The following is a 26,860-nucleotide window of genomic DNA, read 5'->3' as shown; positions in this document are numbered from 1 at the left end:
TCCATGTAATTCTTGTACATGAGTAAAGGTGAAAGAAGGGAGGAGATTTTCAGCACAAGAAGTCTTGTCAAGCGTGTACCCTGATGTCAGGACTCGCTGTCAGAGGCATCCAGCTATGCTGAGTCATGTCAGTGTATCATACCATGTATATAATTCAAATTTCACTCCTTTACTGCCAATCACTAACACTGTTAAGCTCAAGGATAATGCCCTGAAGCTATTTCATGAACAGTTCACATACATATTGGCACGAAAGTAGGTTGTATCATTCTCTTCCATATTAGATGTGCGTGTAATTCCGTTACCATGTAATTCCGTTACCACAATTACAGAAGAACTAAAGGAGATATTTCACAAAATGTTTTGTGAGTTTTCAGGGAGTCACATGTAGAGAAAAAATTTATAAGGGGAGAAAAAATCAATGAGTAGTTTGTTCAGGAGAAAACTTTTTTCAATTTCATGGTAACGGAATTACGTCAATTTGTCAGTAGATTTTGAAAATTTCTCAAAAAAAATATCATAATGAGAGTGACTGAATGCTTCATTAGATGTGATTGTTGAAGCATAGGAAGAAAAATGTGGAAGTATGGATAAAGTACAGAGATATTTAAGTTGTTTCATTTTAAATTTTCATTTGATATTGTAAAATTTTAGATAAATACAATAAATAGTCTTCCAACTTTAAAAGTGTGTACAACAAAAACGAGGAAAGTTATTGGAAAAGGGTTTTTTGTTTCCGTAAATACAACAATCCGTCTGTACGGGAAACTTAAATTTGTGAGCATTTACTTAACTTTGAATTTTGCTGTTTTTGCCCTTCCCATACGGAATTGCCCAGAGTCATCAACTTTTTCGTCCAAGTTAACCATTTGTCCAAGAAACAGTGAGGTTCTCCCATGATTGTTATCACATATCTACTTGTGTTCTTAGAAAACTTTCCTTTGGTTCCAAGAAATTGCTTTTGCTTGCAGGAATGAACAGCATGTCAGAGACCAGCAAAGCTCCTGTTGCCAGGGACTTGTCCTCTTTGTATGGAGATCCCTCACCTTTCCCCACCAAGCATGGAACCCCGGCTGATAGGAGATGGACAGGTAAGATCAGTGTTTTAGTCTCGGGGGAGCACTGGCACAATGTTATGTTAGTAGTAGATTACCCTGAAGCTTTCACTAAAATCAGAGAAGAACTCACCTGGAAACTTGTAACTTATGGAAATAAAACAACAAACAGCTGTGGTTGATCATAGATTTGCCTTACCTAAGGTACTTAAATTCTGGAACGTATACATGATTAGCACCCAGTATCACTGGAACAGAACAGAACTCATACATAGAAAACAAATACAAATCTAGATACATGATATATGTTCATTCATAAGGATGTAGTGCTAGCTGCTTTGCTTAGCCATTTTGGAATATCCAGAGAATTTAGTTACTATTTAGTATACCACGTAATAATCATATCCTTGATCAAACAAGGAAATGTTTAGGTACAATATAGGTGTCCAGTCACAATAATAAAACTGCAGAGTGCCTGTCATCATTTGAGGGAAACTTTTCTGGCATTACTATAGCAGTGTACAAGTGTAATACATCTCTTTAAGTTTACATGGCGACAACACTGACATTAAATGTTCTTTGATTAACTATCACAGAATTGTTAATTCAGTGAATCGTCACTTTGCACAATCTCTATTTGAAATTAAGAGATAAAGTTGTAATTAACTGAAATGATGCTTTTAAGGATACTTTTTGAAGACATTGTTTATTTTCTTTTTTTAAATGGCTGTATCCAAAATGATAATTTCATTCTCAAGAATACCAACAGCAGTGTGGATCTTTGGGACAGGCGCACCTTTTGTAATGTCATATATTATGAGATTTTCATTGATAGTAATTATAGACGTTTTGGTCTTTATTAGGTAATATTTCTCTGAGCCCTACCAGCATGCCTGTAGTCTTCAAATATTTTCAAAGTAAAAGTAAGCTTTGCCACATGTTGCATTTTTATTTTGTTCTTTACAACAATCGATGATTGGACTGCACTTTGTAACCTGTGTGTGACCAGAGAACTTTTCATCAGAGCCCTTCCACAGCACACCAAAGTCTTCTGACGGGATGCCTTCCTCTATCTCCTACCCTACACTGCTCTCTCGCCACGCTGGGCCTTCTCCACCTGGGTTCAGGCAGTCTGGCACCCCTTCTAAGAAGTCTCCCTTGGCTGCAGGGGCTGACATGAGTAAGGTGGGGTTGATGGGAAAGAGGAGCAGTAGTGTAACGGAGCTAGCACCAGCCTCTTCCAGTCCCCACAGACTGCACTCCTCCCCTGCATCCCTGCTGCAGGGCTCTCCATCACCAAAGGTATGGTTGACATAAGATTGATCAAGCCTACTTGAATGCGCTGTGAAGTAGCAGTGGACTTTCATCATGCATATCATACAATTCTGTATAGGGAAGTCATAGGAAATTGTAGAATAGCAAAACAAATCTAATCAGGAACCTGAAATGTTAACATGAAAGCTGGCCTCTAAATAGACTGAAATAGTTTCAGTTTTCATTCTGGGGAGGAAAATAGGAGTGTGGTTTCAGAGTCACAAGTCACTTTTCATTTAAAGTTTTTTGCTTCTAGAACTTTGAGATAAATATAACCCAGTTTTAATGATGATTAGCTGCACACATCATATTTATAAGGCCGACTTACCACCTACTCTGTTTTATTTTTGCAGAAGAGCTACGCCTCTGACCTTGAAAATACCACAATCCAGAAGCAGCGGCGTGAGCTCCAGCTTCTAATCCACGAGCTCCAAGACAGAGATCGGGAGCTGAATGAGATGGTAGCTTCCCACCAGCGCCAGCTTCTAGCTTGGGAGCAGGACCGACAGAAACTCCTGGCACTAGAGACTAAGTGTGCCCGATATGAAGGTGACTTACTATATGAACAATGCACATTACAGAGGGCATTAGTGGGAATTATCCACTCTGAAGCATATAAGATGAAGCCAAATATGTTTTAGACTGTTTCAAAGTTCTACTAGGGTGGATAATTTTTACTACTGCCTGACTAATATGTATTAATTGTTTCATGAAATCATGACATGCATTGAGCTATGTAGAAATGGGCCTAACATGAGAAATCAAGTACTTGATGAAAGTGAATTGTAAATTAGCACTTAGCTTTTTTCAACTGTTTATGTGCCACGTTTCCACACCTGACTGTGTCGACAGCATGCCAAGTTTGCATATTCTGCTGAAGCGCACAATCCTGCCCAAAATGATCTATAAATCGCCAAATGCCACAGTACAATGAAAGTGTTTTACGTGATTTAATTTCTGTCACATGCAGCTTGCATTTTATGCAATGATTGGCTATCGATTGATGTTCCCTAATGAATTTTGAGTAAATTGTAATTATAAGTCACTCTTTACTTAACTGTATACAGTGCACTCCCGTTACAACGAACACGGTTATAACGAAATTTCGTTATAACGAAGTAAATCTTCTGGTCCCAAAATTGTCACTATTAAAGTCTATGTTACAAAATTCGCTTATAACGAACACGGTTATAGCGAAATTTTCGTTATAACGAAGTCTTTTCCGAGCGCCACAGACAAAGAAAAACAAAAGAAATGTGCTCCGTTATAACGAAATGCGAATTGCTTTCGAAAATACGTAGCGGAACAAGCATTTATAGCATCTCTGCATGGGTGAACGCTTCACACCACTGTGTGTTCGCTCCTTGTGTCACGCACAGTTCCCCTCGAGGGGAACTTGCATTTATCATTGTAATACAGTTATCCCATCACATTTCACATAGCTTTCCAGTGTATGATGAGTATTCAGCAAACATAATATGATATATATACACGTGGTTCCTTATTTTCGTTATATATTGTATTGTTCGGTTATAACGAAATTTCGTTATAACGAAAGAAAACTGCCGGTCCCGAGCATTTCGTTATAACGGGAGTGCACTGTACTTTACATCAAAGTACTCCAAGCTTGGCATTATATCTGTAACATTGGTCTTTACCTGTCCAGGGTACTAAATCTATTAACGTCACATAGATTTGAAAACTGTGTTTTCCCTGAGCAAGACTGCATTGCTGTTTCACTGAATAATGTGGGGCACAGGGGTTTACACCAAGGCAAATTGAGAGTTAATGAAACCTGAATGTCAAGCCTTGTGAATGTTAAACAGGTAATGAGACAACTCAGCCAAAGATAGTTTTGGCTGAAAACTACATTTCTGCTCATATATTACCCGTATTTGGCACTTTGTTGGCCAAATCCTCCTCTGTGATGGACTTGTCAAGTCTTTTGTAGATTCCAGCAAGCCAACTGTGAATGAACAAAGTTACAATTTGAGAAATGATATTTCTGAGCAGTTGTTGCTACCGGTCATTTGTACTGGTCATAAGTAAACACTTTTGCCAGCTGGGCATGTTAGACAAAGTGAAAAACTGGTCTCAACCAATCATTTGATTAGGATCGATATCAATATTTTATTAGAGTATACTTGTACAAGGCAAAAAGTTGTGCAAGCATATTTGAATCCATGTTTCACTCAATTTACATATTATGTGGTGGTGGCTGGCAAATGTTCTTGGGCTGATTCTCATTGATACATTTCTTTTAGGTCAACAAACTTTCTGCCCTTCTTCCACTTAATTTCTCTCTTTAGAGCCAGGATATACATTTGGACATCACCTTCAAAACCATTTAATTTAAGTTTTCCTGATAGTTCACTTTGAGTATAAGCTTCAATATTTTTTCTTTGTGCACAATTATATTGAATTTTTTTGTCCCTTATTTGGCTCAGTCTTTTTCTCTGCCAAGTCCCTGTTGTGCCTGTTATGTGTTGTTTTTTATTTCCAGTGTAACAGTGTGGTTTGTGTGATTTTTGCCTATAGGGGAGTTGAAAAATCGCAGTGAATACATAAAGAGTCTGAAGACAAGACTAAAGGTGGTGTCTTCTCAGGACCAATCAAAAGCCTGTGCTCTTGAGACCATGCAACAGCAGCTCCGACAGCTGTCTGATGGGGCCACAGCTGCCAAGCAACAAGCAAAGGAGGCACAGGTACCTGTCTTCCCACTAATTCATTCCTTTCAATTTTTTTCTTCTTCTTTTTGCTCTCTCTCTCTCTCTCTCTCTCTCTCTCTCTTTTGATGTAATGTATATATAGAATAAGTATGGTTGATCGATGGCCTTCTGCATTGATGATGACTAATGGAGGAGGGAACATACGGTAAGTGTTTAGGAAGGCTGAAAGTTCCAGGAGGGACACATAACCTCCCCAAATTTGAAATAGCGTTATGAGCCAAGAGATTGCAGCTTTCTGTATACAGTGGACTCCCGTTATAACGAAATGCTCGGGACCGGCAGTTTTCTTTCGTTATAACGAAATTTCGTTATATCCGAACAAATACAATATATAACGAAAACAAGAAACCACGTATATATATCATATCATGTTTGCTGAATACTCATCATACACTGCAAAGCTATGTGAAATGTGATGGGATAACTGTATTACAATAATAAACGCAAGTTCCCCTCAGAAACTGTGTGTGACACAAAGAGCGAACACACAGTGGTGTGAAGCGTTCACCCATGCAGAGACGCTATAAAATGCTTGTTCCGCTACGTATTTTCGAAAGCAATTCGCATTTCGTTACAACGGAGCACATTTCTCTTGTTTTTCTTTGTCTGTGGCGCTAGGAAAAGACTTCGTTATAACGGAAATTTCGCTATAACCGTGTTCGTTATAAGCGAATTTTGTAACATAGACTTTAATGGTGATAATTTTGGGACCAGAAGATTTACTTCGTTATAACGAAATTTCGTTATAACCGTGTTCGTTGTAACGGGAGTGCACTGTATTCCTGATAACAAAAATCATCATTTCTTATCTAATCTGGGTTTGTCAAAATCCTCTAGGAGCACCCATTTTGATTCTTTTTTTTTTTTTTTTTTTTTTTTTTTTTGGTGGAGGGGGGGGGGGATTATATAGACTGTAAAAAACAATATTCTTTTCTAAAGATGTGATCATGCTATGACTTGGTATCATTAATTTTGCCATTTGTAAACATGAACATGTTTTCCTGTGGGAAAACATAGCAAAATACTCACTGCCATATTCAGATAAAAATCATGTTTCTCCAAGTGCTGTCTGGTGTTGAGTAAACAGGTGAGATTAGTATTTTTGAAGGTGATCTACATTGCATCCTTGTGATGTAAAGTGTTCAGGTATGCTGAATGAAGCAGAGGGTATATCCTTTTTTTTTCATTTAAGTAGTACTGATAACAATGATCTTGAATCTGTAATGATGACATCACCAAAACTTGATGATAATTAACGTTGATAGAATAATGAAATACTGATAATGCTCATTGTAATTATTTCATTTCTAATAAGACACTGTAACAGCCTTATCTCCATGCCTAAGAAAGCATCTAGAGAAAGCAAGAAGGTCATTTTCCTTGTTTGTGTTTTTATACTCCACTTGAACTTGTGTGTGCATCTGCATGTGTGTGTTTCTGTTCTATTAGTGGAAAATTCTGAAGGTGCTGTATCTTTATGTAAGACTATTTGATGCGCATTGATGCATTACTGACCTCTGGCTGGTCTTCTTGTCTTCTCAAAGGAGGATTATGTCCATCTGAAAGCTACCATGCACAATTTGTCAGAGAAACTGAGCCACTTTGAGGCCAGGGAGCAAGAATTATCAGCAGTTATCAAACTGAAGGTATGTTTGTTAGTTTCTAGAATGTTATCCAGTCACTGACAAATGAGGGAGACATTTGACCCCGAAAGACTACATGTATGTGAAAAGTGTTGTGTTGATGCTGGTAATAGAACTTCAGGTGGGGAACAGATCCAATGCATGTAACTTCAAACAATTCTGTAACAATTCTGATGTTGCATCTGTGTTTCTTCCAGGATATTACAACGATTTTGGATGAAGAAAAATTAGAACCTTTCATCAAACAGTACCTATTTGTAAATTCTAAATTCATCAACGAGCAAAATTTAGACAAATGACAGCAAAGTTAATGCATTCATTAACCCGTTGAGGACGAGTCCCGAGTATACTAGGGCAGGGGTCTATGGGAAATGCGTGTTATAGCAAAATCAGTCCGTCCTCAACGGGTTAAATTGCTTATTCAACACATTACTATTAATGCTCTTATGACTAGTCTACCCTTGGTTCTAACATTTCTTTGGCATTGCTGTAATACAGTTTCTCTCACATTTTGAGAAAAAAAGAAAGAAATAGAATATAGTGCTGTTTTGAACAATTGTATTTGTGGGTGTACTGAAAAAAAGAGGCTGTGCTAGGGCTCATTCAGAAAGTCTCCCTTTTTTCACAGGGATATGTTTATTAGTATTACCATGTGGAAATTTCAGGCACATTGGCATAACACCATTAGTCCCATGCCACTTACATATGCTGGAGAAAACTAGGCATAAATGAACGTAAATGATCCTTATGCAATATATCTGCATATTACATTTGTTACTTGAAGGTTGTAAATTATAGTTATGTCATGTGCATACTATGAAAAATGAATTTACTGGTACAGACCACTGCAAATGCCATAAATCTTGCTGGAGTTTTATTTTTGCCTTTTAAGTTCTCTTGCAAAATATGTTTGCAAAAAAATGCAGTGTACAGGATGATTTGAATACTTAAGATACAACCTATCTTTATATCTGTTCATACATTGCTTCCGCAGGTGATTTTCCTCTGTATGTAAATCATTCTTTGAGTGAGATTTGAGATATTCCTCTATTGAAATAAAAATCCTCTGTCTGCCTGTGCTAGGAATCCACCTGCTGCCTGTGAGTGTTGTTGAGATATTTGTACTCTCTCTCTTCCCTACAGGAGAAGGATCTCCTTGATGCCTCATCCCACATATCGGACCTCACAGGGAGCCTTAAGAAATTGGACCTTGCCCACAAGGTAAGGAGACTTGACATGAATGCTGATCACTAATACTGTATACGCTATAATTTTCGCGTGCATAAATTTTCGCAAATTGCCGATGTCACACATTTTCGCGAGTGGTTAAATTCGCGATTGGGGGACCAGAGAAAATATGAAGTGGCAAAGAAAGTGTGAATTTTCAACTTACTAGCAACAAATGCTACCACAGCGACTGGGCTGTGTATACTATCCAAGATTCTAGTAGTTAGACGTGGACATGCTACATGTACGTAAACAAGCTTAGCCAGTATGGTCTGTTCGGTAAGCCGTAAAATGATCGTATCGTCAAGGCAAGGGATTCATTTTGGAAGGTAATATTTTCGCGTGTTGTTAATTTCGCGAATAGCTCCCGACTCGCGAAATTTGCGAAAATAAAACCCACGCGAAATATATAGCATATACAGTAGTCTGGTTTGGGAACCTACCAGTTATGTCTCTTCTGTGTATAAGTCTTTAGCTCTAAATTTATCTATGGTATTGATTTTTTTTTAATCCTCTTTTAATTGAAATAAGCACAACTGAGAGTGTATGTATTAATATGTATATTCTAAAAAGAAAAGAAAACATTTGCCAGACATGGCTTCTTTTTTTCTTTTTTTTTTCTTTTTTTAATGTAGCAAAACTTTAAAGTTTGATGCATCCTATTAGTTCTATGCCTGAATCTAACAAGATGAATTTTGAAGGAATGTCTTGGCTCAGGAATGGAGAGTCATGTTCATCCCATGTTTTGGTTTGTTTTAATATTTTTATGTTCAATTCAGGAAGCCAGACAGCACGGAGAGAGTGAAAAGAAGCAAGTGACCACACTGAAGAGACAACTCAATGAGAGCCAGTCCGAGATGGAAAGACTGAAATGTGAGATTCTCCATAACAATAGATTAATGAAGACCTCGTGAAAAGTATGATGATTACTTAGGAGAAGGAGGTGGTAGTAATATCAATATGGCAATGAGGCTGTTGTCTGTCACTTAGAGTCACTGATTATGTAGGTGTAATATGTGAATATAATCTCAGAATTTGGTTCTCTACTGACTTACCTTGAAATAAATCAAGATGTTTCCCCGTTTAAGTGGTCAATTCACCTTTCACTGTGCTCTGTTATTGTTTTGCTGTTATATGTCAAACAAAACTTATACCGCCCAGATATACTTTGACAGTTCTGTCATCTTGATGATACAAGAATAGAATGGAAAGTGTGACACCCTGTTCATCTGTTTGTTTCTTGTATCATCTACCTAGCTGATTTATCAGATCGTGTCAACAACAGCACACAGCAGAGGATAGAGGTTGGTAAACTAAAGGAGGAGCTTAAGGCACTGCAGTCAGAGCTGGAGCTGGCAGGTGAGATGACCTGTAGATACTTAAACTGCATACGCCGTATATTTTATGTAGTTTTGCAAATTTTGTGAGTTGTGTGCTATTCACAAATGAAAGAATGTGCAAAAATATTACCTCTGATATCAACATGAATGCAACATCCATGCATTCATTTTTCCATCCATTGCTGTATATACTCCACAATTGCTAATTTAACTACTTGCGAAATTGTAGGGAAGTCCTGATTCTGAAAAATTGGACTCACTATATATATGGCCGTATTACAATATGAAGGAAGGTATAATTAAAAGTTTCTTTACACACTTCTGAAGTTCAACCTGTTGTTACCACCCTCAGTGTATGAATGAAGTAACCTCATGATATGTAGGTGATGATTGGTCAGTAGAGGGAAGCATACAAAATATTGCACCTTCAGGGTTTGTATCAAGGAACTTGATTAATTTGCCAAACATATGGGGGCGCTGTGGCATGGTGGATAAGACTTCCGACTCTTGATCGGAGGACCCGAGTTCGAATCCCACCCAGTGCTAATGTCCATGGACAAGATGTTTTTACCCATATGCCCCTCTTGACCCAGGTGTATAAATGGGTACGTAGCAACACTAGGGTAATAATAATGGCAGGGCCTCAGGCAGAGCAGTGGCGACACTGAAGAGGCTACCCTGGGTAAATAAGACCTTATTATTATTATTATTAACATACCAGTTGTAATCTTCCTTTCTTTGAAGGTCCTGTCTCTAAAAATAAAGTTTGTATTACTTGCAGTTCCACAAATCAGGCATAACTTGGCCATCATTATGTTGGTTGCCCACAACCACCAACCCAAACAAACAACAAACATACTTGCCCTCCCCCTTCTGATGTCTTCAAGTTACATAATAACTCATTATGAACTCTAAACAGCAGCTTCATAAAGGAGAGTTTGCTGGATATTCACACTTGAGTGTGGCCACTAGAGCCATGGAGTTCCCTTATTGAGCATTCCAGTGAAAATGTACTTCTGGTGTCACTGGTATAGGACAGCTAGCTTTGAAATATATTGGCTGAATTCTTTCCATTGTGAATCATTCTTGTTTAATTTGATATCTAAAGTCTGTCTGTCCCTTCTGTAATACTGAAAATTACATTTTCTTCATAGGCTTGTACATTGTAGAGGTAGGTAATTCAGACCTTTCCTCAGAATGATAACAGTGGAAACTTCTTTAAAATGGAGGGGGAATCAGTGCTATAAATTTCCAGTGAATTTGTTCGGACCCCGAAAAAAAGATAAGCTGTTGTTCTTGATACAAAAAAGGAACGTATTCTCTAGTGACATAGGGTTAGATTTTCATTTCTTTGTAAAAACTCTGAGGTGTGCTTCCATAAGATTTCATACATGATGTTAGGAGACATTCTTCATCTGAGCAAAATTTTGTGATGCTTGCAAAAGGGATATATGACCTTTAAGTCCCCTCATTATTCACCAATGAGGAAGCGGTGAAGTATTGGTTGAAACATGAATCTTCTAGAGTCTGCTACAGATGAATAATTTGCTGTGATCCCTTTCCAATAAGCATATGGCATACATATTCAGTTGATAATTTGCATCATGGTGGCTGAATGAACGCTTGTACGTGGGAGCATGCAGATATGATAAAGTTTTGTATTTATGCAGCAATTTCACTGGAGTTATTTTTGTGTTTGTGCTCACTGAAGATGATTCTGATCTTCCCTCTTCCCATGCCTCCAATGAACACAGGTGAGAGAGAGAGGCGTAAGGACCAGCTCCTAGACCTCCAGCGCTCCAAGCAGGAGCGCACCGATGCCGAGCTCACCTCCCTCAGACAGGCCTATGAGCGCCAACAGAGGGAGCTCTCTCTTCTCCAGCTGAGTGCCGAGAGCCAGAGAGAGCGAAGCAAGACCAGCGAGTCACTCAAAGTTTCTGTGTAAGTTGAACTACAGTGGCTGAGCACTAAAACATACTTAACACTGACTTAACACTGTAGTCTGATTTGTTCGTACAGTCAACCTTGCAGTCGAATCTTATTTGGACTGAAGAAATATCTGTGACTTAGAGAAAATTCGACTTATGAGGGATTAAAATCAATAGAATATAAAGAGAAGAGAACTTGAAAAGACCTTTGACTTCAGGCGTTGATTCGACTTATGTGAGGTTGACTTGAGCAAGGTTGACTGTATTGTCACAAAATTTGATGGATTACATTAAGATGTTGATATCTTGGTATAGATTATCCTATGTGTATTTTTCTCAAATCCATGTCGTTGAATGGCAGGGTCACTGGTCAAGTGATGTGATTGTAATGTCAGTTTGATTCTCCCCCCTTTGTCTGTATGCAGAGTGTACCTCTGCAAATTTTCTTGAGTGGAATAATGATTCTATTTTGTGCGAGGTGTGCTAGTGGCATTCTAGTAATACAGTTAAACTCGCCTAAGTCGACGTCGCACATGTCGAATAATCGCGCAAGTCGAAGATTTTAAAAAGTCCCGATTTTTCCCCATTGACTTACGTGTATTAATTCACTCACAAGTCGAATTTTTTAAGTCGAATACTCGCCTAAGTCGATGAAATTCCAAGAACACTTTCACGGAAAAACCATTGGATTCACTGTGCCTAAGTGGAATAAGATTTTATTGTGTAATAAATCGCTGTCAAGATCACGAGACGCCAGTTTTTTTTTACATACAGTATATACAAAAAGAAACTTTGCGTTAATAACATTAACGTTTCATTAACGCAAGCGGTTTCACCTGAATCGTTATTAACGCAAACTAACGATCGGGGAAATTAACGTTTGTAGTAACGATGAGTAACGATCCCAAGCGCAAATTAACGATGTTTCGCAAGAACTCACGCGAGATTTTTGTTTCCGTTACCCAGACCTGGTAGCCCCTGCCGAGTGTAGCGATCTATGCCTTATATACTTAGCGGAGTCTTTTCGCGAATCGAATCACGAGTTCGCGAATGGTTAATATGCGACCGGGGTCACCAAAAACGCACGCCGGGCCACCAAAAAAAAAAAAAAGGCGGATGTTTGCCTTCACTTTTGGAAATGAACAGCGGTAACAATCGGCTCCATAAGATGCTAGAATAAATGTCAGATGTTTGCTCTTATTTTTGGAAGTGAATAACGGTAATATTCAATGTGGATAAAGTGTCTTGCTGAAGGGCATATATCGGGCACACCGCTCCAGCTCTCGGCTCCAGAGTAGACAACATACATGTACATTATACATGTGTACGCGTGGTGTAACTGTAAGTCGATTTTTTTCGACTTACGCACAAGTCGAAACTCGCCTAAGTCGATGTGTTTTGCTCAGTCCGGAGAAGATCGACTTATGCGAGTTTAACTGTATGTGTCCTCCCATGCAAAATAAGTAATTTTCTTCAGACAAACTCGATAAACTCAATATGAATAATATGCCATGTTTGCTCTAGTAGCAAACGTAAAATCTTCACTTAGAAAATATCAATAAATATCAACTTGGTTCTGATATTCATGCAACATTTTCTTTGTTTCATCTGTCCACATAATGTAACATCACACAAACAGAGAGAATAGTTCCTTGTTTGACTCCAAGCCCACCACACCAGTGAAAGGTCACCTGTCGTCTTCCATCAGTCCTGTCAATGGAGGGAGCCCTCTGGTGAGCAGTGCTGGAGAAGGAGTCATGGCCAACCATAGCAGTGTAGATACTGAGGAACTACTGGATGCCAATCACACAGAACAGGTATAGCACAGGCCCTTGTTACCTTGCTCCCTGCCAGAACGTGAGCTCTACATAGACTTTTCACCGGACCTTCCAATTTCGCGAAGATAAATGGGTTAACTTAGGTGATGGACAGTATGAATCAAAATAGGAAGATCTAATGAATGAAGCCAGTATGAAAGCAAAGGAACAAGCTAGTGAGAATTGGAGTGAAGTCAGACATAAATTAATCTCATGATGATATGGATGAAATCTCTATGAGTTTGTGACCTATTCAAGATAATGCTCTATTCACAATGTGACATCACCTTAATAGCATATTTCATGAGAGTCATGAACAAAATTCTCAAAATGTTTCTCAAAATGTTGAGCAGAAATACATAATATCATTCTCATATCCAGTAATATGAAGGAGAACCCCCCCCCAAAAAAAGAGAAGTCAATATAGAACAAACAAAACAAAAAAAGAGAAAGAAAAGCATTGTATGGAAAAGTCCAAGATGCCAAAGTGTCAAAAACAAATACACAAACAAGCAAACAAACATGACAACAACAAAAAAAACACAGCAAAATAAAAATTCCAAGCATGTGGCAATCCTTTCATACATCCTTGAATATGCCAAAGACAACATCATAAGCAGTAAGAGTCTAAAAGATTGTCAGAGAATTTTCTTTAGAGGCAGGGCCAAGTGAGTAGACATGTAAAAAAAATTACTTATCTTTACTAACCCATTATTCAAAGAACTGGCCTTACCTTTCGTAATAGGCGATAGAAAAAGGAAGTATGTGTTATAAGATGCAATCTTTTCATTCTGGTAAAATATCTTTATGTTCCTCTGTCAATTTTCACAATACTAGCTGGGACTGTCCCCTACCAGCAAGCTACATAGACTGTTGACGGAGTCCAGACAGATGGTTGAAAACTTGGAGCAGTCAACTCTACCTCCCTATGTGGCCAACGCTACAAGCCCTCGTAGTGACCAGGTGATGTGGCCTCGATGACACAGAAGTGGGAGGGGCAGTGGATGGGAGGGGCAGGGGAAGGCCAGTGGGAGGGGGCAGTGGGAGGGGCAGTGGGAGGGGCAGTGGAAGAGCAGTGGGAGGGGCAGTTAGTGGGAGCTAATTTGAATGACCTGTTTATTACCCATTTCAGGTGAGATATATGGGTATGATTGCACCCATATGTCTAATGTTTTCCTGCATCAAATGTGTTTATAACCCTACTATGGTGTTTATGAATGGTTCATGGCACCACTTTACATCAAGTCTGTATGACTATAGTCACATTAGCATCAACATCACGGGTGAAAAAAAAAAAAAAAAAAAAAAAAAAAAAAACATTTGATCAATGCACTACTGAAGCAACCAAATTTGTAAACATATTGTCATTTCTGTATTCCCTAGCCCTGGGACATCTTTATGTATGTGGCTGGTGAATCTGATTTATTTCTTTGTATATTTTGGACTGTATGTGTCCTGTTCATACTTTTCACTTTGCTGTTTTTACATTCCAGAGTTCTAGAGAGATTTTAAGAATGCATCGTAGTGAACATGATCCAGGCAATATTCAGATGCTTTACAATGTCCAGTCTTTGTATTAATATTGTTGTATGTTTTGAGTCCTTAAAAGCTTACTGTATTTGCAGTAGCTAAATTCTGAAGAACACTCACTACAGTTTCTAATTCAATGTAGGCCCATATTTTTAATGGAGACATAACTCATATGTACAGACATTTGAAAGAAGATTGAAAGAATAATTAGTAGATAAAAGAGCCTTGTGTGAATTTTATAGATGATGTGAAAGCAGGTGTATTCAGGGTCCCTCCCAACTTTCCATGTGTGTTTTTTTTTTCCTCCAATGATACTTCGAGAGAGAGAGAGAAAGAGAGTGGGAGAGAGAGAGAGAGAGAAAGAAAGAGGTGGTACAAACAGTCTTCAGCCCTCCTTTATTTTGAATCAAATACACATGTCAATATCTTTCTGCATGCAAAAAAAGATAAATGAATATTGCTGCTCGTATGTTAAATGTCGGTCTGTTAACATCATCCATTGACTTTCCTGCCAGGATGATTTCAGCATGCCTTGCTGGTGAGTATTGAAAGATGTGTGCGTATTTATCATTTGTAGGAGAAAGCAAAATCCCCACCAAAGTCTGCCAGCTATGCATAGGAAGTGCACCAACAGTAAATGATCTTCTGTAGCCATCAAGGGATTCCAGTGTGTGACTTAGAGAAGACTTTGTATAGCAAACTGATGAGACTCGTTGAGTCAGACAGAGGAATATCAGGTGGTATGCTTGGTGCTTGTGCAGCATTCCTGGGTTTAATGCAGCATGTTTCTGCTGAATTTCAGTGTTTTTCCTATGTTTTGACAAGTTGGATATTGCATTTCTGTTCTGAATTTTTTAAGTATATTTTCGTCAACATGTTTGATACACAGGACAAAAATGATCCGTCTTGATGAACTGTTGATAAGTGAGATAGCATATAATACATAGCCATGTCCAAAGGTGCATTTGAGCTGACACTTCATCACTTCCTTGCCATTCATTTGAATGAAATAATTAGATGCTTTTACAGAAAGATGTGAATTTAATTTATTAGACCATTATTGACTTACATATGTATTTGTAAATGTATGTGATTATAATTATTATATGATTTGTGATACAGCTGTTGATTGAGAATGTACCATTAATATTAGATTGTGTTCTTGCATTTTTAGATATTTTATATACAGTTATCAGTTCTATTGTTCAACTATGGGATTATTATCTATGACTGTTCTTCTACAGCTCACTTTTGCTTTATCAAGTACTTAACAGGTTGGTGTTAACATGTATTTAAATCTAATCTGTGTTTGTTTTATCCACTAATCTTAGCATTTCACTTCTCTGATGCCAGTACAAGAAAGCAAGCACTAAAACAAACCTTGAAAGATGCCGCCCAAATGTCAAGTAAAATATCTCTTTTAATTTGTTTTTGTTTGTATTATTTTTGTTTTGTTTTGTTTGATTTTTCAGAATTTCATATTATTCTATACTGTTTGCCACTTGTATTTATGTGTGTCAGAAATCTATCCTGAGGAGATATCATTTCAAAAGCTGGCTGAGAAGAGTGTTTTGTACATAGAAATCTATACATTTGTTAAATCAGATTTCTATAGATGCAACTAATAATAACTACATGTAGTACAGGTATTCAGATTGCACTTTAATAGGACCGCTCATACTGAAGCTGAAACTCATAGTTTTCCTGTGATGACTATTTACCTCTATCTGAATCCTGTTGCTACTCTTCTTTAATTGGGGTCTGTAAGATTCGTTTATAGCTGTCGTTTTAGCTTATATGTCCCGTATGTTAACAAACATTCAAAAAATTGAACATCCCTTTGTGTACTGCACTTGTTTACTATGGAAACCAATTTATGAACTTTTCTATCATGCTTTCCCTCTCGGAAGACATACACCAAAACTCAATAATCCTTTGTGAATGGTATTGTTGCTCTAGCCATTTAACACCTTCAGAGACCTTTGCCTTGGAATAGGCAGAACTAGTCTCGATTCAATTTTGTTTTGAAAGGGTTTTTTTTTTTTTTTGTGAGGTACAAGATGTGAAATATACATTTAGGCTGAAGAAAGGAGATTCTTTTTTTAAATTTCTGTTAAAGATTCCATAGCTGTGCCCAATTTCATTTTTGTTGTTGTTGCTGTTGATGTGTTTAGAAATATTCAAAAATATAGTTGTGGCTTCCTTCTCCACATAATATTGATGACATGTTTGTATATAGATTAGTCAATATGTCCTAAAACTCCATCTACTGAGTAACTTTTTTCAGGACAAAAAAAAATCTCTTCCAACATAGTGCACAGTGGTCAATGTTGAGTGTTAAAATCTCCAGTGTAATTTTGCCTTTAAAACAGTCTTAGTGCCCTCACATTTACACTCACAACTCTGTCATTAGTGCAAAGAATTCATCCTATTGCAAACAGTACTTTTAGCAGTCATCCAAATGTATGTATTTGCCACGTGATTGTAATTGAAATGTACTAAAGTAATTCATGTAAATTCAGATGAAGGTATTTATTGGTATATTATGCTTTAGCTTGTAAATAGAACATGAAAAGAACATTCCTATTGTGTAGAAGTGCACTGCATAGCCACATACTTCGAAGGCTGAGCTTCCTGTGTGAAAATGATATACTGGTAGTTATTTGTTGTTGCAAAGATTAGCTCTCATTTTTTTCACTGTCTTGAAGGAATATGTGATTAACATGTATTTTAAAGTCAGAAAAGTAATTGAACATGTTTTGTAATTTTGTACACAGTACTGAAGAGTTTAATCTTAAAGAATGAGAATTCTTCCAAGAAACTGATGACAAATGCCGATTGTATATTTGCCAAAGTCCAGAATTTGTGAAGATAAAAATCCTTCATGTGATCGGCAGTGACCTAGAAAATTGTCCTCATGCTGTGAAGAAATAGTTTTGTCATTTTTGTTCACTGAACTGAGTCCTGCTCAAGATCTATTGAGTTTACTTTAGATGGATGCTATAATTATTTTTTAAAACTGCATTTTTGTTATTTTATCATTTTCGACATTGTGGATATTGTCTTGTCCCCGTCTATGACTAAGTCACATTGCATTGAGTGCATCAAACCTATAGACTTTATGTTGAAAAGTAGAGTGAAAATCTCGTTGGCATTCCTCCTCCTCTCGACATGATTTCTTCACTGCAACTCAATGTGACTAAAGTGGATTTTAAGCCATATAGTGAAATATTAACATTTAGACTGATTAAATGCTGTAGATATAGAAACTGATCTTGAAGTGACTCAGGAAGAATGTCACTGTATATTCAGCAGTGATTTCATTACCAAAGCTCTGAACATTCATTTTTTTTTTTCTGGCTTAGGCATTGATCTGAAATGTCACATTGACCATATCACCTTTCTTCTAAATATGTGTACTTTCCGATTGTTTCATTTAAATGATTGCATTAACACGAAAATGCCAGTGTTCTACAGTGCGCTCCCATTGTAACAAACACGGATATAATGAAATTCCAGTCAACAAAGTAAGAATTCAGGCTCTACATTATCTGCTCTATGTTTTTTATAGGTTTTTTATTGTTGTTGTTGTTTTTTTTTTTAAATTGTTAACGAAATTTCGGTATAACAAAAGAAAACTGCCGGTCCCAAGGACTTCGTTATACTGGGAGTCCACTGTATTTGGATGATGTTTGGTTTTACAAAGTGCAGATGGGAAATGGGCACATTGTGAACCCACCAGTGAGAAGTATACCACGATTCATCCTTGCCACGTACATTTGTACATGTACTGGGGCAATGACAGATCATTTCCTCCATAGCCTTGTTCACAGGAGTTTTTAGACACAGATTCATTCACAGATTTCTAGCTGTCGGGATGATTGACTGGCTCACTCAGTGATGAGAGGGGAGATACAAGAAGAAATCACAAGTACAGTACACTCCTTTTATAATGAAAATGGTTGCAACAAAATTTCGACTGCAACAGAGTAGAAATTCAGGCCCCAATTTTTTATTATTTTTTTTCAGTTATAGAGAAATTTTGATACAACGAAAGAAAACTGCTGCTCCGGAGGACTTCATTGTAATGGGAGTTGACTGTAGTTGCCTAAATGTGAAGTCAGTACAAAATTGGGCATTTCTTTTACTCATGGAGGATATAGTTGATATGGTCATGCTTATTTTTACTCTCTTCTTTTTTTTTTCCTGAATAGTGCCCACCTGCAGTATTAATGTACTCTTTTGATACTTGTCTTTTTATCCTTGTTTGTGCAGATATCATTCATTCACATTGAATGTTACCACAATGATTATATATAATGTAGAAATAAACCTCTGGGTGTCCGAAGGTCAGATGTTTTCTGATTCGTGACCACCACCCGATTCGTGACCACCACATGATTCGTCATAAGGCTCAGTATATTCATATATGAAAAGTTTTATTGCAAAACGAGTTACTCCGTTCTTGTTGATATGAGATATTTGTGACTGAAGCTGCTGTAGAACAAAGAAAGAATATATAATTTTTCATACCTCCGCCAGTAGCGTTGCCGGAGGCATTATGTTTTTGGGTTGTCCGTCCTTCCGTCCATAATCAGTTTTGTGGACAGCGTAACTTAAAAACTGTTCTAGGTATCCTAACGGAACTTGGCATATATATGTATGAGAGGATGAAGTTGTACCTATCAACTTTTGGGTGCAGATGTTCAAGGTCAAAGGTCAAGGTGAAATGCTCAAAATTTCACCATTTCCCACATATCTATGCAATGACTGAAGATATTTTCTTGAAACTTAGTGTATACATGTACTACCCAATAAAGATTCTCTAGAGAGAATTTCAGGTCATAAGGTCAAAGTTCTAAGGTCAAGTGAAAATGTTAAAATTTCACTTTTTTATGCCTCCGCCAACGAAGTGGCCGGAGGCATTATGTTTTTGGGTCGTCCGTCCGTCCGTACGTCCGTCCTGTTTTGTTTTTGTTGATATCTCAAGAACCGTGAGGTGGTTTTGCATCAAACTTGGCATGAGTGTATATCCTGGGGGGATGATACTTTTTTTGGATTTTAGGGTCACGGGGTCAAAGGTCAAAGGTCACAGGTTATTTTGTGAAAAAAAGGTTGAAATTTCATGTTTTTCTCCATATCTCGCAAATGGTTCAAGGTATCTTCATGGAACTTAGTATATAAGCATGTACCGATGGGCAGTGATTATCTAGGGAAGTTGGGGGTCATGGGTCAAAGGTCAGGGGTCAAAGGTCAAGGTCAACTCCTCAAAATATCACTTCTTTCCTTATATTTATGCAACGCCTGAAGGATTTTTTTAAAACTTGATGTATGCATGTATAACCCAATATATATTCTGTGGGAAGTTTCTTGCCAAAAGGTCAAAGGTCAAAAGGTCAAGTGAGAGTGCTAAATTGCACTTCTTCCTCCATATCTCAAAAGTAACTCAAGATATTATCATGAAACTTACATATTTATGCATGTTCTACCTAACAGTGATTCTTTTTGGAACTGTGAGGTCAAAGGTCAAAGGCCAGGTTTAGATAATACTATTTTACCATTTGATACTGAAATTATACTTTTTCTCAATACTTTGAAAATTACTCAATGCATAAACTTATAAAAGGGTCAAAAGTCAAGTAAAAATCATCAGTTCCCCCAAATACCTGCACTGTGACGTTTTAAGCATTCATCCAATTGAACCTAGTTCTAGGAAAGTGAACATTCAGCACATTTGTGGCAAACCTGTCATTTTAATATTTTGACAATTGTGTGAAACTGTCATCACACATTGTCAAGACATTGTACTATAGACCTATAGTATTAGGAGAACCATGCATTATGACGGAGGCATACACCAGTCGCCGTAGCGACATTTCTAGTTCTCCATATCTCTGAAATGGTTCAAGGTATCTTCATAGAGCTTAGTACATATGCATGTACTGACTGGCAGTGATATCTAGGGAATTTGGGGGGTCATGTGTCAAAGGTCAAGGTCAACTCCTCAAATTTCACTTTTCCCCTCATATTTATGCAATGCCTGCAGGATTTGTCTTGAAACTTGGTGTATACATGTATTACCCAATAAAGATTCTCAGGGAAGTTTTTTGGGGTTTTTTTTTGGCCAAAAAGGTCAAAGGTCAAGTGAAAGTGCTAAATTTCACTTCTTCCTCCATATCTTGGAAGTGACTCAAGGTATCATCATGAAACTTAGTACATATTTATGCATGTTCTGCCTGACAGTGATTCTCCTGGGAATTCTAGGGCCATAGGGTCCAAAGGTCAAGTGTCAAAGGCCAGCTTAAAATGCTAACAATTTACTTTTTAACACTGAAATTGCATTTTTTCTCCATACCTTGAAAATCACTCAATGCATGAATTTATAAAAGAGTCAAAAGTCAAGCAAAAATCCTCAAATCCCCAAATACATGCTCTCTTAATAGAAAATATAGCCATTCATCCAATTAAACCTAGTTCATCGAAAGTGAACATTCAACACATTTATGACAAACGTGTCATTTTGATATTTTGCCAATTATTTGAAACTGTCATCACACATTGTCAAGATGTACTATATACCTATTAGGAGAATCCTGAATTATGATGGAGGGATACCAGTCGCGATAGCAATATTTCTAGTTTTTAACTGTAACTTCAAGAATATCCCTCATTATGTAACAAGAGAGTTATCATGGGAAAGGTTTTATTTTGCTCTCTCTGGTGATGGACTTACTTCAAATTGCCAAAAATTACACTTAAATCGTTTTGCAATCAAACTCTTGTTATTCCATGTCCTCCTGGTACTTCATGGTACAAAAGACAAAGAGTACTTTAATCACATTAATAGTGCAGAGACCTGAGTACTAAGTAACAAAAGTCCTTTAGAGAAAAGTGGAATCCTTGAAAGCATACAATACTGTACAATGGGGACTTTACAAGGAACTCTAGAGGTGGTATCATGTGACATGTTGAATACATACATGTATTATTGTTTCTTTATTGTTGGAGTAAAAGTGGCCAAGGTATTACTTTCATTGTATTTTTGTTTTTAGTTGAAAGAACTAATTGTCTGATTATCACGATTGTGAGCTCTCTCAGACTAGTTCCATGAGGAAGTGTTCTGTCTTGTGTTTGTTGTGAGTTCACCTTGCACATGACACAGTGTCTAAATATAGATTGATTGCAGTACACATATATATATCACAATAAATCATATTGTTTCATTTGTGTAACAGGCACAACGTGAGAATAATCGAGTGAATTCAGAGTAATGTACACGGGTAAATTTGAGCACGTGAGATTAATGCATACACGAGATCAAGAATCTCAGTCTCATATTTAATTCAGTCCAAAATGAGAAAACGGGATCTTTAGGACCGGAGAAATTTCGTTCTTCATATCAGGGGTCTTTTGCATGAACGTTGAGATTAAACAGAAGTCAGAATATCAAACATTAGTCTCTGAATACTCGCTTCTGATTGGCTGAGGCGTGACGGATGTTTGATACTGTGACTTGTGTTTGGTTGCATCTTTTTAAGCAACAGGGCCCGTGTCTTTTGATATAATAATTTGAACCTTAACTGATTTAGTTACAAAGGACGTTTCACTAGAACCAAGAAAAGAGCTTGTCATATCAAGGTGCAATGTGTTTTAGTATATCAGACTTCTTTATGAAGAAAAATTTCCCAACGAGATGTGATGTCATATGAAAACATTGGAATTGTACTTTGCATGAAATGCCAAACAATTCAGATTTTCTCTTTTCTGTCTGTAACATTCTCCGCAAGACTCTTGTCCAAAATAAAATGTCACGTTTCTGAAATTTGCTGCTTTGTTTGGTGTTCATGTTATCCAAGTAATTTCCGTGTTTTGATAACTTTCGTTTTGATCTACGGGTTGAGTCATGCACCGTGATGGAGGAAGATAGAAAATAGAAGACACAATTTGTACTTTGTGTAGATTGGGAATACAATATTGTACTTGAGGACAGAGAGAGAGAGCTTGAGATATAAAGCAAAAAGGAAGAAAAGAAATTAAGTGACAACTACTTGAGACACTTCACCACTCTAACTAAAGTACATGTATTCATCATAACACAGTGATCATTGTGTGGCTATTCAGTCTAACACCTCGCCGATTGCCAATGTTATTCTCTTGATGGAGAAATACAATGGTGATATGGCGGAGGAGAGAATGGTGTGTTTAGTTACCTATGTGTGATCGCTCTTCTGATCCTTTACTCTTGAGTAAAAAATGGCTGGCTCTCGCGCACTTATTAACAATCAAGAAATGCTCATGTCGATGCGATGAACTCTTTGAACAAGCAGGGAGGTTTAACAGTATCATGGACCTACTACTGTACACATAATATGGACTATGAACGGAGGTCTTTCTTTGATCCCATCATCACCACCGCCACCTGATTATGTGCATCGTAATGAGTACATTCAGGTGTCTGGACAATAACGATTGTGTGATCATGTATCGTCACTAACAAAATCGTTTCTCTCATTTCAGTCTTGTTTCGCTGATGTGCCTTTTTTCAGACGGAAAAGTCTTTGAATAAATACAGATGAGGAGCAGCAAAACCTGAGAACATGGCAAATTTTGTGTCAAAAGATGGATAATTGCTGATTCGCACATTTTCGCACACGCATAAGACCTTACTTAATAGCAAAATATACCTGTTCTCTACCATTACCGTCCATTTTTGCTCTGGAATAAGCTGGAGAAAAGTGAAATATTGAGATCACAAATGACAATCATTCTGCCAAAATGTTAGCTTTCTTGTAAAAACTGTTTTCTCCCAAGTGAAATTGCTTGAGGCATGATTTTCTAACATACACCACAAATGCACATTCACTTTACTTGATTTTTGTGAGTTATTTTCTTCTGCGCATATAGTTTTAGATTTCTCGAATCTCCGTCTTGTTCTTCTCCCGGCTTGCTGGCGGCGACGATCATAGGGATCAAAGCAGTGAAGCATGTTAAACATGTCTCTGTGGCGCTTTTGAGATGTATAGGTGCATGAATTAATTAACGATACGATGAATGTTCATATGTGTCGTATGTCCATGCTTGGAACAAGTGAACAAAGACATTCGAGAGTGTCAACTAGAATGGTTGCTGTTTACTAGACCAACGTACGTTTGTACATGTATGTGTGTGGGTGTGTGTGTGTGTGTGTGAGCGTGTTTGTGTGTGTGTTTGTGTGTTGTCTGTGTATGATAGAGAAAGTACTGATAAGGTCGGTTGATTAAAAAAAAGGAGAAAGGAAAGTATAGGTATAGTTTTTAGTGAGAAGATAGAGAAAAAGAGGGAGCGATGGGTCGATAGAGAGGAGCACGGAAGAAAGAGGGGGAGAAAGACGACCTGATGTGACTTCTTTAGTTACTCGTGATTACAGCTCATTATTTGACAATCCGATATTCATCCTTGCAGTCACAACGATCTTCGCTTCAACACGATGTGGCGAGATTCCATTCCACTTTCTCTCATAGCTTGAAACCGACAACATTTTAGCACTGACACATGTAGTCGTCAGAGTCAGTGTCCACTAACGCCTCAACACCCCCCCCCCCCCCACCCTTGACTTACTTTCATTTCGTGAATGGGACCAAAATTCATGATATTCAACCACAATTCGATCGAACTATTTTTGTGATTTCTGCACGATCTATGCAGCGCGTATTCTGGCGGCGGTACATCAGAATAGCAACTACACATGTAAGGGTGCACTGTATTTTAATCCCTCGACAGCGAGTGGTAACAAGATTTACTTTTGACTTCTTTTACTGGTGAGTGTCAAGAACTGTACGTTGCTCCGAGTCCTCCACTCATTTGACATTCAGTAACATCTCCATTTTCACAAAGATTGCCTTGTTTGTGTGTGTGTATGAGTGTTCATTCTTATTCGCTCGTGTCTTCTTTTCTGTCTGAAACAAAAAAAAAGTACATGCAATGTGTCGAAATGAAAAAGAAGTGCCGCAGAATCCATAATACGGAGTGTCTACCTCGCCCCACTTCACGAAAAAAAAAAGAAAAAAAAAGACTGAGAGGAATATCGAATACATTTAGGCCTACTATCCATCAAACAGAATGGTAACAGCATTACGCTCACACAGTCCTTCGCTACCACTGATATCCATACACTTGAAGAAGAATCTGTAAGTAGAATATTTCTGCCAAGAGGTCAGTGCTCCCAATACTGCAGCACGTTTGTGTAAGTACTTGTCGTGAGGGCGCTGTAACACAGCGTGAAAGACGGCGACACAGAAAAATCGGGGGTCAGTGACGTTGATGTTTGCAATTCAAGAAGATTTTTTTTTTTTTTTTTCATTTTTGGTCTCTCTAAATACAGGCCACAGTTCATTTATCTTTGCAATGGCAGCATAATTTGCAAATACGAAAAACCATGCATATGGAATGTATTAGATAGTGTACTGCATGAAGGATGTGAGATTTTGATTGGACACTTGCCTGCATGGGCACGAAAATATGTGTTGAGTAAAATAGAGGACGGTGGAACGCTGTGCCATTCTTGTGTGCTCCAATGGAATAAACAGACCTGGAAAGCACAAAATAAATAAGTAAATGGATAACCTGCGTGAATGAATGAATTAATATATGAGTAAACAGCAAAATAAATGGATTGTATAAAAAATAGGAGATCCTCATTTCTAGTTTCAACTCATAAAGGGGTATTTTAATTGAGCGGCGAATGTTTGCGAATTTTAGGTTTCGTCAGAGTTAACATTAAACAGTTGCAATCAAGTTCGTAATCAGTTGCAATCAAATTCACAAACAGTTTTATGGTTGCAAACAGTTTTTCTTGTCGCATAGAAAATGTAAACATGTCCTATTTCTTCTTGACTCTATATCTCCCAAAGGAATACCGACTTTATACAGCCAATGTACCGCTAACACCGCCAATTTAGCAACAGTACAATAAATTCGTTCACGTACTGCTAGACATCTAGAATTCCAGGTGGATACAGCAGCAATCCAACATCGAAAGCTCCGAGAGAACTTTGCCTGCGATTGTAAAGCAGGAAGATTCACCGCGGTTCAATTTTTGGCGGGAAGCTGCACGATACAAGAATTCGGCAACTCTGGCGCGTTGTGAACTTTCCGCCGACGACCTGAGTTGGTTTAGTGAGATATATATGACCGTTAAAGCCCCAATATGACTTTAGTCAGGTTACTACTACTACTACTACTACTACTACTACTACTACTACTACTACTACTACTACTACTACTACTACTACTACTACTACTACTATAATTACTATTGTTATTATCATATTATTATTCTCGTGTTTTGAACAGAAGAATAAGTAAGAAGAAATGATTGTTGTAGATGAAAACCGACACAGGGGGAGTCACTTTTTTTTATAGATTCAAGTATGAAATTAATGGGAAACTGAGATTTGTGTAGGCAAAAGTAATGTTAGTGCTGTAACATATAGCTATGGCTTTAAACACATGCCACCATTCAGTAGAAACCTAGTGTAGAATTATTGGGAGCTGATAGTAGTCTGGAAATAAGACGAGAAGATCCTCAAGTTAGTGGTGTCAAGATGAAAAAGGTGCAATTTGAACTACAATACATTATGTAACTTTGCATTGGCGTTAAAAAAAACATGCAGCATGAAGTGATCTGAGAAGTTCGGTATTGACCAAGTAACACTTTTTCAAAGGATCTCTCAGCATTCATATTGTCCACTGTGAGATATTTGATTCCATACTGTAGCACCGTATTTTTTCTCCGATGACATAACGAAGAAAAACTGTTTCGGTACCAGAGCCGATAGTATACACAAAAGGGGTATATTTTGAAAAGACCCTGAACGCATAATATGGAGATGACAAATCTGAAAGTGGAAATCGGAGCTCATTTATATTTCATTAACTTTCTTTGATATCATCATAAAACGAAAGAAAAGATTGCCGTTTATATTTTATTTACCCAAGATTAGACTTCAATCAAATCTAGTCTTCCGTCACCCTTTACTCACATTGCAGCCTGTCTACGAATTTTCTTGGTATGCAGCCACGATCGGGAACTGTATTATCGCGCTCCCTTTGGTTGGCTTTCAAACCACTTGCAATGCGTCGACAATTCCTATTACTTCATCACTATTACAGCAAAGAGACCTCGGAAAGAGAGGAAAAGGGGTGGGGGGGGGGGGGACAAAGAGAGAAGATATGCAGCGGGCACTGATGGGCGAAAAACCGCCATCTAGATGTGTATCCTGCCCAGCGTTGCATTATT

General features: G+C 37.7%; 1 protein-coding gene across 1 annotated transcript; it reads left to right on the top strand.

Annotated features, from left to right (window-relative positions):
- The first annotated feature begins 982 nt into the window (after positions 1-982).
- On the top strand, positions 983-15,212 carry LOC140227076 (uncharacterized). Its single transcript, XM_072307505.1, has 12 exons — positions 983-1,091; positions 2,065-2,357; positions 2,723-2,918; positions 4,908-5,074; positions 6,643-6,744; positions 7,885-7,962; positions 8,748-8,841; positions 9,226-9,327; positions 11,063-11,249; positions 12,876-13,053; positions 13,891-14,016; positions 15,161-15,212. The coding sequence occupies exons 1-12, from the start codon at positions 983-985 to the stop codon at positions 15,200-15,202; spliced, it is 1,674 nt and encodes a 557-aa protein (XP_072163606.1). The 3' UTR covers positions 15,203-15,212.
- The last annotated feature ends 11,648 nt before the right edge of the window (positions 15,213-26,860 follow it).

Source organism: Diadema setosum, chromosome 4, assembly GCF_964275005.1.
Source record: "Diadema setosum chromosome 4, eeDiaSeto1, whole genome shotgun sequence".
Classification (NCBI taxonomy): domain Eukaryota; kingdom Metazoa; phylum Echinodermata; class Echinoidea; order Diadematoida; family Diadematidae; genus Diadema; species Diadema setosum.
The sequence above is the reverse complement of the archived record's forward strand: the minus strand, read 5'-3'. Positions and strand labels throughout refer to the sequence as shown.

Bases quoted from the DNA above. Each gene is read 5' to 3' on its own strand.
- LOC140227076 (XM_072307505.1), top strand. From the start codon at position 983: ATGTCAGAGACCAGCAAAGCTCCTGTTGCCAGGGACTTGTCCTCTTTG. The intron at 1,092-2,064 runs GTAAGATCAGTG...GTGTGTGACCAG, and splicing joins GGCTGATAGGAGATGGACAG to AGAACTTTTCATCAGAGCCC. The intron at 7,963-8,747 runs GTAAGGAGACTT...TGTTCAATTCAG, and splicing joins AATTGGACCTTGCCCACAAG to GAAGCCAGACAGCACGGAGA.